Here is a 12,238-nt window from a genome sequence, read left to right as displayed (position 1 = left end):
TGGGTTCAGTCTAATGTACCTTCCTCTACACCTTCAGTCTGTTGGTAATGGTAAAAGGAAAGGTAACGTGTGGTTAAGGTACCTTGCAAAAAGGGCAGGCACAGAGTCGCTGTACGTCAGCCAGTCGGCTCCTTCCTCTCCCCGAAACCTGTACAGGTAAGGCAAGTAGGTACCTCGAAAATTCTCTCCCGAAATGCAATGGTCCCGTCAGGTCGCGCAGGCGTGGGGGGGGAATTGGCGGGGGAAATGCGCAAATGGGTGATGCAAATCCCGCAGCAAAACACTCAGGTCTCTCCCGTCGTTTATCTGCCGCTCGCCCTGCGTTGGTGCTCAGTAAGCTAAGGTAACAGTCGCTGCTGGCTGCTGAGGTGCTGTTGCTGTCTGTTGCTGACACTGCCGCTGCTGTTGTTGCTGGCTGAGAGCTTGCAAGATGCTTGTGTGGCGGCCGGAGCCGAAAATCGAACAGAGTCTTTCGTGTAACACCACACTGAACACGACACTTCAAACCCCGGGATGACAGGGACAGGGACGACGCGTCTCCGATTCTGCAAGAACTTCTCCTTGAGTCTCGCTCCCTCGTCCCAATTCGCCTCGTTCTTTGTCGTCTGCTTTACGTTGCCTCAAACCTAAGGCAATTTATGCTGGAACTCCGGACGGTCTTGTCCACAGGTTTCTCTGGTCGTCTCCCTATGTGCCGTTTGACAAGCCACCGCCAACGAAGAACAACCTCGGGCAGCTATACAGCCGTGCTCGAGTACACTGCGATATGGGATCGTGATCCTTCGAAATCCAGTCGAATGCCGAAGGCGGTAGAGCTTTCGCTGGCTAAAGACGAAGTACAGAAGTGACGTGAAGACAAGAAGAGAAGGTCTCGAGGGCAGAAGTTCGTGTTACCCAAGCGCGGTGCTACGCTTCTCAGACCCCGGTTACCGTGTGTCCGTGGCGGACGAGATACCCGGCAATCAAGCACACGCTGTCGATGTCGCTGTATCCTTCCGGTTGATGTTTGTTTCACCGGCTGATGATGGGTTCGTCACCGATATCGTTGGGCCTGCTACTGTCCAATGCCTAATGAAGAAAAGAGAAAAGGTAACGAATGGAAACAGACGTTCTGCCTCGCGTGCGACCAGCTCGACGGTAGATATTTGGATCAACTGTTGAGGTCTCTGTCTTGACTCAGATGCCCATCAAGGTTCCAGGTGTTTGCAACATCTGGAATGAGATGCAAGAAAGGGGTGGATACACCAAGCTCCAGATGCCCAGGCCAACGAACCGGCCGGTTTGCTTGTCCAACCTACGCACCCTGTCACGCCCTGTCTGTCTGTTTCTCAACGCCGGCCAGGTGATGCCCCAAGCAACAATGGGACCGGTGTGGTGCACTGGAAACGGCTTCACTCGTACAAGCCAGCGTCGAAAGATGGCGCGAGCGTATTCGCGGATCCGTGGGGATTTCGAAGGAGATGGGCCCCAAGTCGGCATCATCTCTTGCGGACGGGAGTTGCGGACCTTTAAACCATGTCGACTGCTCCGCCTGCCTCGGCCCATGATGCCTGGAGCCTCCTACCGATACCATGCACACCTGTTGCACAAGCCGCATTCCTAATCCATCATCCACAGACTACACTCACCGGACAGGCTGCCTGGATTCATAAGCAGGAGGCTGCGGCGAACTCTCAAAACTCCAATTTTTAGAAGAGCACTTCGTATCTGACGGTCAATACTCCGTAGCGCCCGCCGAATCGCTGGCTGTCGTATTCATGGCCTTGGGGCGCGAAGAATCCCGGCAGGGTCGCCATCCGGTTATGTCTGCTTTTCCACCGGTTGCGCAGCAGACTTCGCTCTAGCCGACGGCATTTCCAGCCGCACAAATGAATGTGGCATTTATCACCATGCCCATTGGCTTTCACACGAGAGTCACGAGAATACAAGTTGTTTCTTCTTCTTCTGTGCAATGTAGTATCTCGTTTTGACTCACAGGGCTGCGGCTCGGCTGGCGCTGCTTGAGTTGGTGTGGTAGTTACCGACATACAGCTGTGTTGGGAATGTGGTGACGGGATGCATGCGTCGTTCTGCGTTCAGCAAACCGTAATAGAGACCTAGCATATTCTTGTGCACCATCACACCGGAGGACCCCAATCAACGATTGGTGTGGGAATCCCGAAAGCTGGACTACCAAGATCCCCCCAGGTTCCCTCAGACGTGCAGCCTGCATATGCAGCCATGCACAAGGGCGAGGTACTCTGTGCAGATAAGTCCCCAGCACAAAGACTTGCTCCCGTGAGCAACTCCGGCTATCAGGAATCCTGTCTCGGTGACATGGCAGCACTCCCCGGGGGCACATTATCCAGATGCATCAGCAAATTTGATCACGTCTCGCAGGCGCCTCATTTCTGCCTGTCGACTTTTCTGCAAATGTCATCATCTCCAAGTCATCCGCTGATTTCTATCCAAACAATGCGAGCCAGGCATTTACCGACTTTCTATGTACAGGCTATCTGGAGGCCTGGAAGAGCCATAGCGCCTCAGCTCGGTGTCAACAACAACCTATCACGATTCTAGCCAGTGTTAAATATCGAAAGCCACAGTACAGGGGGGCAGAGCGGCTCGGATCCCCGGTGCTCAGCGCACGACCTACTGGCCCCTGTTGATATGCAAGGCACTGCCTGTCACTCCCCCATCGACGGAATACCTCAAGCCTCAAGGTCCTCAACTGATCAGGAATGCACCTCAAATGGCCCGCCCGCCTGCCCGCCAGCCAGCCAGCCAGTGATACCGTTGGCAACTCTGTTTGACTGGTTCGAGACCGCTGACACCGCTTGTTGGGCTAAAATGAACAATGGAAAATGATTCCATGATGGCAAATTACTTCGCACTCTCCTGCCATCAGCCAACCGTCTCCATGATGCTTACACATTGTACGTACCGTGCTGTTGGAGCTCACCATTCCGTAGTGCCTCGGAGCTTGAGCCTGTCGTCCGGATAGCTTCCGCCATCCCGCTGACAGCACGTCCCGGCCCCCAAAAATCAAACTTCACCAGAACAACCGTCCGCGTTGCGAAAACGTTGTGGCTGGCACTGGCAACCAACCCGTCGGGCAGTTTCTCGACGCCATGCTTTTTGCAGTCGTTGGACAGAAGACCTGGCCTGGCCATCCATCCCGGTATTGGATCTTAGCTGTCTCACCGCTTGTGATCTCTTGGTGGCATGAAAAGCAATATCTCGCATTACCCCTGGCAGGATGGCATGGGCATCCTGCTGCACCTTTGCTTACTAGCGCCCCATCTCCAGCGACATGTTGGGGTTTGATGAGCCCAATTTGGATTCTCCTAAACCGGGCTTTCAATTTTCTGTGTCACTGTCGCTAGCCACTCAGACCTGGTTGCCGAGGCAGAACTTCAACGTCGTTTGACATTTACAAGCCAACAGCACATTTCCAGGTGGACACATGCGCAACCATGCTTTACCAGAAGATGGACCTTTCCCTCCTATTTCATTTCGGCGGCAACAGCAAACTTTTTTCCTACTTTCCTACACATCCATTCTATCGAGTACCGACTGTCGAACATCCAGCGACTGTCAACGCCCGCCAACCCGTAGCTTCCCAGACGCCTGTCCTCGGCTCCGTTATTCAACGCCTTGCCGACGATCCTGGTCTCCTCAAGCGTCAGTGGGGCACACAACCATGGGCGAAAAAGCAAGCCGAAAGCAAGCCGATGGGTAAAAAAAGAAAAAGAATTTGATGTCAATCGCTGACGGGAATTGAGCCCGACGTGGCTGGAATGTGTTAGCTGGGCAGCTCATGCCTGGACTAGAGAGCTCGTAAGCACTTACGGGTCGAACCCACAACCTTGAGATTAAGAGTCTCACGCTCTACCGATTGAGCTAGCCGGGCGAACGGCTTAATGGTTGATGGACGAGGCGAAGGCTGGGACTGCTCTTGTTGCGAGGTGGTGGATTTGTTCGTCCCCGACCCATCTTCGCGACGACGACGGTCTATGGGGAACCTCTGATCAGTGATGGCGTCCTTCCGTCGGGGACGATGTGCGGAAACCTGTGCGCAGGATCCATCCGGAGTTAATTCACTTCCTTTTCCTAGGGCTGAGGGTGTGGGCTAGGTGAGCTAGGTAAGCCAGGTGTTTGAGACACCACATGCCAGCGTCGTACAGAGTGATGTGTGGCTGGATGTTTGATCGCTGGTATGGGAGAAATTCTACTGGGATCGTTTGATTTGAGTTTAGAAATCCGACAGCTCCTCGGGATGCTTGTGGTCGCTGCGGGAACGCGGCACTGGGGGTTCCCTTTTGCATGTTCTAGCTTTGCGGCGTTTTGCTTTTGCAAGCCACTATTTAAGGGGTTGAAGCAATTTTGTCTTGGTTGCTTAAAGTAGGTTCTCGATATGGCGGCAAGTGCAGCCAGGCGAAGGGCCGAGGCCGGGCTGTGTTGTGCCAGGTGGGATTTGCAGATCGGTTCAAGGGCGTCGCCAAGAAGCGAGGCTCGCCGAGATATAAGGACTACAATCCCTTAAAGGATACTTGCGTCTAGTGACATCACATATCTCCGGATCTTATCCCGCTCGTCGCAGGCAAGTTTCGGAGAGTACAGAATCACGAGTAGAGAGATCAACATGACATCGCGCTTTGCGGAAGAGTAAGCATAGCCAGGTAACGTCTCCTTGATGAAAGCCAATGAAGCCATCTATCTAAGTGTCAAGAGTCCCGGTTTTTCTCCCATTAAAAACGAAAACGAAAACATACGTGGGGTATATTGGGCCCTAGCATCCCTTTCCATCGTCCTTCCTGCGCAAACGCGATATGCTGTCCGAGTCGTGAGAGACGTGAGGCGGTCCAAGATCATGTAAAGCCGTAAGCCCATAACATAATCCTTCCTCTTTGGGCTTTCCATGTCCAACGCAATAAAGTCGAAAGGGGGCGTGAAAGACGTGGGAAGGAAACATGAGATGTCCACGGGTGTATGTAAGTCGTAAAAGCGGTGCCGTATGTAGAGGTATTGTGAGAGGTATGATCGTTCCCATCAGTCGTTTGCCAGACGTCCGTTGTGATTTGACCAACTCCCAAACTCGAGAGTTCCACTCAGCCTCCTCCCTGTAACAAAATCCCATGAACCATCTAAAAAAACTGAAAGAAAAGTCCTAAACGCAAACGAAAAGAAGACGGACGTGAAAGGTTGGTGGATGTGTAAGAGCCAGGTCGGTGATGCCGTGGGTAAAGGGGTTGGATGTCTCTCCATCAGTTGTCGTAAAGACGTCCGTTGTAGTATGACCATTCTCAATCAACCATCGAGCCTTCAGGAATACACTGCCGTAACCATTTGAAAAGTCCTATCGCAGACCAAAAGAAAACCGAATTTCGCAAAGACCTGTCCTTGAAAGCAAACCACAACCAGAATCATCAATGGCTTTGCGTCGTGGTATAAGTCAGGTAAGGTATGTACCAAACCACCGAGGAACGAGTAATCCTCCTTTATGTAAAAGAAAGTCGGAGATTCGGGAATCGTGACTGGCTTTATTTGGGTGGCTCATAGACGCCAATGTCGGCAGGGAAGCCCATGAAGACGCTGTACGTTCTGTGATGAGCCAAGGCGATCCGAAGATGCTCTTGGTAGGTAATCGGCCCGAAGACGGGACGAGAGCCGGGTGAGGGCGAGCGGCGCGGGTATGGGATGAGAGGTCCTGCTCCGGAGTTGCGGGCGCGGTCGATCTCCTCTTCGGTGAGGGGGACGGGCGAGGGGAGGCGGGTGCCGTGGGGCAGTTGGCGGAGGCGGCCGGCGGGGTCCTGTTGATATATGTATCAGTATACCTATACGCAAAGCGAGACAGGCGAGGCGTAGGTGTGAAGAAGAGGTAGAGGAGGAAGGGATCAAGGAAAGGGGCATAAATACTCACGATCCAAGAGGGATCGGTGCCGATTCCTCGGCGCGACCGTGTCGCCTGGGCGCTCAGCTCTTCCGGGGAGAATCCCCCGGGGTGGGAGACAGTCCAGCGGCGGGGGCCTTCCTAGGGCGCCCGACCGGCCAGACTGTCTCCCCAAGTGTCGTCGGAGCCAGAGTCGTGGCCCCCACCTGAGGCGCGACGGGCCGCCTCTGCGCGCCTGAAGGCTGCGCTGCGGTCCGTCGCGGCCCCCAGGTATGTCGATGGGGGGCCGTGGTGGAGGAGGAGGAGGAGGAGGAGGTGGAGGTGGTGGTGGTGGGATTTTTGGAGGAGGAGGCCATCTTTATAGTTATCTAGAGTAGAACAAATGATTAGTATTCATCCCCCTTCTTCGGTTCGTTCGCTCGTATTCGTGGACGAATGTGATTAAGGTGTGAAGGGCTGACTGACTGGTATAGTAGATGTGATAGTGAGGGTGAAGAAAGGAAGAAAAGAAGAAAAGAAAAAGGAAAAGAGAAATGAAGGATCACACCAAGGGAGGTAGAAAGGATATTCCAGACGTGGGGCCCTTGTGATAGCCTCATTAGGGCTTGAACAAGAGCAGACCACCTTTGCCCTACTGCGGCTTGACATAGGGTAGAGTAAAGATGCGGCTGAGGAGGTGGGTGGGTGGTCGTGGGTGGCATTGCATCGCCATGACGATGTGAAGACTGTTGTGCTGTCAGAGGCGGGAGCAAGTCACGGGGGCTAACGGATGGTTGAAAGGGCTTTGAACTGTGTGGAAAGACAAGGAGGGAAAAGGCAACTTTGGAAAGATGGGAGAGGTCGTGTTGGGAATAGCTTCAATTGCAGAGTTTCTGCCTCTGTCCCCAATAATGCTAGTGGTATCTTTGAAATACAGAGTCATCCATACCAGGCCTCAGAGTATGTTCTTGGCCTGCTGCTCCTTCAAGCGCTTATGCTCCTCAAACTTCCGCTCGTGCTCAGCTATAGCAGCCTTCCCAACCTCCTCGTGATGCTTGAAGATAAACTTCTCGGGCTGGTCCTTAATCATCTGACTTATACTGTCCCTGAACTCCTCGTTCTCCTCTGGCTTCACACCATATGACAGGTCACCATCAATGATGATCTTCTTAAACGCCTTGTTCAGCAAGCCGCGGTACTGGCTGTCCTTAGCATCGGTCACGGGAACCAATCTTTGGCAGACTTCCTTGATCTTTGCCCGGACCCTGTCCTCCCCGAGGTTTATGATGAGCCGCATGCATTGGCGCGACATCATGGGTTGAAAGTTGCCCCAAATCGCAAAGGCTTGTTGGTGAACGTCCCAGTAATATAGATCGGGTCGTCCCGCGTACCGTCCCTCTGCTCGGCAGCGTGGGAGAAATTCGTCAAAATATTGGCGGAAGGCAGGGCGTTTTATCAAGCGCTGTTTGCTCTTACTCTTGAGCTTCTTCGTCGCGGGCTCTCCCGCGGTGCCAGTGTCCATCTTGTTGTTATCATTGCCCTCTGACTCCTTGGGCTCCATGATCATTTCCGGGTTCGTTGGGTCAGGGTTGTTGTGTCGGCCGTAATTGGTCTCGATGCAAAAGAACCGACAGGATGCAATGTACTCGTACATCTCGTCACGAGTCGCAAAGGGCTCCGAGAACCTTTCCACATTAAGGCCCAGGAAGACGAGTACCTCGGCAGGGTCCCTCGAGACATGCACCTTGGGCCACTTCTTGCTGTATCTCTCGTACCTTTCAATATCGTTGTTCCGTAGTGACATGGAGTAGTCGTCCACAGTCAACCCGCGTGGTTGAATGATGGTCTGCATGATGATCCAAAGATCGCCGTGGGCGTGCTTGAATAGAAGCCATTGTAGTTGCTGAAGTGAACTGCAGATGGTTACGTCGACTTGGATAAACCGCTTCGGTTCATCTGCAACCATCTCCTTATCTGTCACCGGCCATGGGATGGCATAGTTGTCGCCCCCGGAATTGTAGATGGAGCGCTTGGCACCGAGGGCGGCAAAGATGACCTTGCGTGCCTCGTCTTTAGACATGATTGAATGGCCCGGTGTTCCTTCCTGTCCCTCGCCATAGTCATTGGCCATCTCGAACCACGCTTCGTCATCTTCCCGTTCTTCTTGTCGTCTAGGAGTTGGCTTTGGTGCTCTCTTCCCACCGCAATTCCCGACGAAAGGTGCTCTCTCCCAAGTGACTAGGATGTCGATATCTCCATAGTCTTGCTTCTCGGGTCCTTCAATAGGGCTAGCGACACAGAGGTACAGCTCCCGCAATGCAGCGAAACATCCGGCCTTGGCTCGTTCGTACACTGTGGCGGGCATTCGTGGTGTGTCTAGAGGGTCATCCCCAGATGCGAAGGCAGAGCCTCCCATTGCGATAATGACGGGCCAGATGGCCAGAGAAAGTTTGCTCTAGTCTGCACTACTTAGCCTCCATTCACGGCGAAAGGTGCGACACTCATACCTTGGCTAACGTCGCTGTTTGCAGGCGAACTTTGGGCAACGAGCGTGAGAAGTGATACAAAGATACCACCAAAATAAAGTCGCTGTATCGTTCAAGTATCCTGAACGATACTTGGCATGAATCTTGGAGGAGTCGTTCAATATGAATTGGGGATGTCAATGCTTCGGACGGCGACCCGAGTGATGGGAGATGATGGTACTTGGACTTGGGTGACTCAATCGTAAGCGGCTGACTCAACTGCTAGTACACGGATGTACCTGATCCCCCAAGAGCCAACGAGAAAGTAAGGTAGCTTTCAGAAGGAGGCAAATCTGCCACTGGGCGGTTGCGACTTCATGATTCGGACGAAGTGACATACAGAGACAGTCAGCTTCCAGATTGTTCTTCCATTTCGTCAAGGCAAGTGTTGGAAAGGAAGTGGAGGGATGGTGCTCCCCTCACAGTGTGGCGCGGCGCTGGTCGAGACGTACACACAGTAAAATCGGCTTCCTTCAGATACGTACCCCAAGCAACTTTATTGATTCCAGTCTGCTTTTGAGAACAAGTCAAAGGGAAAAAAAGAGCATAGGGGAAGGCCTTGAGAAGCGTAACAAAGCCCTAGAGCTGTCTCCCAAGTTCCATAACCGCTTCGGAGAGGGATGCCTCGTATCTCATTCAAAGTTCTGGGGGACGGACAATACACTTCGGACCCTCAACAAGCAAAGCAGTCTTCCCTAAGTTTGATCAACTGAAGATAAGCTGACCTTATGATGGGGCAGAGCTATCCATACCTGGTCATTGATTAATGGGAAAACCCTGATATGGTCTGCCAGTGTTACGTCTCTTGAGTTTAATATCCGGTGATTTCCAGCATCTCGGACTCATCATACCCCGCGAGTGCTTTGCCAGTGGCAGCAACCCAAACGGCTTATGGAAGCTACGCTCCTTCCCTCATAAGTGTTGCAGTGTTTTGTTTGTCTCAAAGCTCCCTAATCAATCAATAATAACTAGCCCATCGCCTTGTTCTTTCCATCCCGGACTACACAAAGGTGGTTCCTGAGACTGTACGGAGCCTACCGGAGGTCACTTCGGCGATAAGTGGGGCCAACTCGGAAGGCTACGGCACCGTGTCTGACCACTTTCTATGAGCAATTCTGACTTCACGCCTCTCACACCATGTGCCTTGGACAGGGCAAAGATCAAAATAATTCACTTATCCACGCCCCAAACGCTTCTTTTGGACCTATTTCCCTTTCTAGGGCTTCTGACCTTGCCTACCTCTTGTTGCCTTTCAACACGGCATTGTAAGGAAGGTACACGCTCTTCTTTCGTCAACTCCCACCTTCTTCTCTTTTCTTCTCCCAAAAACAACACCTCAGGATAGAGGGGAATCCCACGAAACAACTCGTTCCAACGCAATCTTCCCTCTGCTTCCTCTCTTCAGCATTATCTACTGCGGATTCGGATCTCTACCGCCCATCCGCGCCGTTGTGTTCATCTCTCTCTACATACCCGAATTACCTAGTTCACACCAAACACACTACAGCTTGCCGCTCGAATCATCGCTCAAAATGGAAAAGGTCATCGACTACCGCATTACCTCGCGCCCGATGATCGAGGGTCACAACAAGAAAGCTGTTGCAGCCGGCGACAGCAACAAGATCCTCGACATGTAAGTTGACCCGATCTCATCCCTGGGCGTGCTCTGACATACCTGTGATAGCTGTGAGGATGAGTTCGTCCACATTTACTGTGGCGACACCATCTTCGTTGTCTTCCGCGAGGTCATCACCGCGGGATCCATGTACTTCGATGCCTGTCTCCTCGGCTTCTTCAAGGAGTCCCACAACCAGGAGATCTTCTTCGATGACATCGAGTCCAAGGCTCTGAAATTCTACCTTCAACTCACTCACGGCTGGTACTTTGAGATAAAGTCTTTCGGTAGCAAGGTCGTTCCCTTCTCTCTGTTCGATGATCTCATCTACGCGAACGATCCCGAGGCCTTCAAGCGAGCTCACTTGGAGATTCCTCAAATCAAGCTCAAGACCATGGCTCAGGTCTGTATTCTCTGCGATCGTTTCCTTCACCGTTCGCTTCTCTGCATTGTCAGACACATGTTCCTGACCTTGCTGGCACGTACCAAGAAGAACTGGACCACCCTCAAGTACGAGGATTCCGACTGGAACACGATGTACCACGTCGACTTCATGCTCGACTACATGGCTGCCTTTGACCTCTTCTCTACCGGTCACGATGATGAGCACCTCATCAGACATGCCATCTCGGAGAGCTTCTACTGGTTCACCAGAAACACCCCATCTCTCGTCCAGCATTTCTGGAACATCATGAGTCCCAAGTTCATTGAGGAGTGGAATGTCTCTCGCCACATTGTCTGGGATTCAGAGTCGGAGATCATCATCGGCCGCGAGTACGTCAGATTTGACCACGCCAAGAAGCTGTTCATCACTGATCAGCTCGTCTTCGAGAACTCGACCAAGCAGCAGAAGAACATCAGAAACGGTCGTGTCGACAACATGTGCTCGATCGGTGACCGCATCAAGCTTTTCCCCTTCGTTGAGGAGCAGGAGGACAACCGCACCCGCATCGCCCGCCTCCGCGCCATCGTCGAGCAGGTCCAGCGCAAGAGCACCACTCAGTACCGTACCTTTATTCCCGGCGCTAAGGTTCACCCGATCACTGGCCAGAATGACCTCGGCCAGCGTGCTTCTTCCAAGAAGCAGGCCAAGAACAAGACTAGCCATGCCGGAGGTGGCAAGGGCGGAGGAGGCCGTGATCGTGATAACATGGTTGAGATTCAACGCAACCACAAGGCTGGCAACCGCCAGCCTAAACGTGCCCAAGCCCTGCGCGGTGGCGGTATCGCTGATGCTACCCTTGAGGACACTCACGGCCATGACGGCGGTGTTGATCGAACTCACGGCGGCGGACGTGGTCAGACTCGTAGCCGTGGTCGTGGTGGCGGTCGTGGTAATGGCGGTGCTCATGGCCACGCTCAGAACGATACTCAGGACCGTGCTCAGGTTCACGTTGAAGGTCAGGCCCATGGTAGTGGCGGCGGTCGTCGTGGCGGCGGTCGTGGCAAGAACCACGGTCATGCTCAGGGCCATGTTCAGGGACATACTCAAGACACTGCTCATAACCCTGCTCAGGGTCAAGCTCAAGGTCACGGTCAAGGTCGTGGCGGCGGCCGTGGCAAGACTCGTGACCGTAAAGAGCGTCGCGCTCACAAGACTCAGGACAACTCTTGAAGAGTAATCTAGTCTCAACATGTCGCTAGTGAAGATCTAGCTAGCCTTGGTTCTCATTTGAGCCTTTTCATGGTAAAGGCCCAAACATCAGTACTAACTTGAGGTGTGAGAGTCAGTTTTGTGGTTTCAAGGTTCTGTTTCTTAAGGTTCGGGACAATCAAAAGTTTTGTGTTTTCTTTGGAATGAGCGGGAGGCTCTAACTTTCATCATGGTTTGGTATGAGGAACGACTTTCTTTCATTCAGGCTCATCCGGGAGGATCCGGCGGTTGGACGGTTCGAGGTCATAGCCTGGGTATTGTACGATAGGAAAACAACCAGCAAATAGCATGGGATTATGTTATAACCATTGATTCTCTCTTGGCCATACGTGACTGATGACAGTGGCATGACCAGTCAAGGGCCAGGGCGTCGACGAACACGCTTCTTGGCATTCACTGACAAGAAACCTACTCTGACGTCTGCACATCATCAGTTTCCCGCCCGCCAACATCGTCCGACCTCCCGAGGAATGCCTTTGGTATCACTGCTTAGGGCTGAACCAATCGACAAGCGAATGTCTTAGACGCATCATTATAGGGGTTCCATAGGGGGCTCAATTGACATGCCCTGGTTTCCTCGGCACTACCGGCGC

At 52.9% G+C, this 12,238-nt stretch overlaps 2 protein-coding genes and 1 non-coding gene across 3 annotated transcripts; 1 reads left to right on the top strand and 2 right to left on the bottom strand.

Moving 5' to 3' along the window:
* Positions 1–3,800: 3,800 nt before the first annotated feature.
* Positions 3,801–3,892, bottom strand: N0V96_004212. Its single transcript has one exon. It is a non-coding gene; the product is annotated as a tRNA-Lys (tRNA).
* A 2,914-nt stretch (positions 3,893–6,806) lies between these two features.
* On the bottom strand, positions 6,807–8,216 carry N0V96_004211 (uncharacterized protein; the record flags this gene model as incomplete). Its single annotated transcript, XM_053188275.2, has 1 exon — positions 6,807–8,216. The coding sequence occupies one exon, from the start codon at positions 8,214–8,216 to the stop codon at positions 6,807–6,809; it is 1,410 nt and encodes a 469-aa protein (XP_053054237.2).
* A 1,692-nt stretch (positions 8,217–9,908) lies between these two features.
* Positions 9,909–11,606, top strand: N0V96_004210 (uncharacterized protein; the record flags this gene model as incomplete). The annotated part of the gene is made up of 2 exons (XM_053188274.2): positions 9,909–10,009; positions 10,061–11,606. 2 exons carry the CDS (start codon positions 9,909–9,911, stop codon positions 11,604–11,606), a joined length of 1,647 nt encoding a protein of 548 aa, XP_053054236.2.
* Positions 11,607–12,238: the final 632 nt, after the last annotated feature.

Source organism: Colletotrichum fioriniae (assembly GCF_027942845.1).
Source record: "Colletotrichum fioriniae strain IMI 355084 chromosome Unknown scaffold_4, whole genome shotgun sequence".
NCBI classification, from domain to species: domain Eukaryota; kingdom Fungi; phylum Ascomycota; class Sordariomycetes; order Glomerellales; family Glomerellaceae; genus Colletotrichum; species Colletotrichum fioriniae.
Note: the sequence above shows the minus strand (reverse complement) of the source record. Positions and strands in the feature narration are given on the sequence as shown.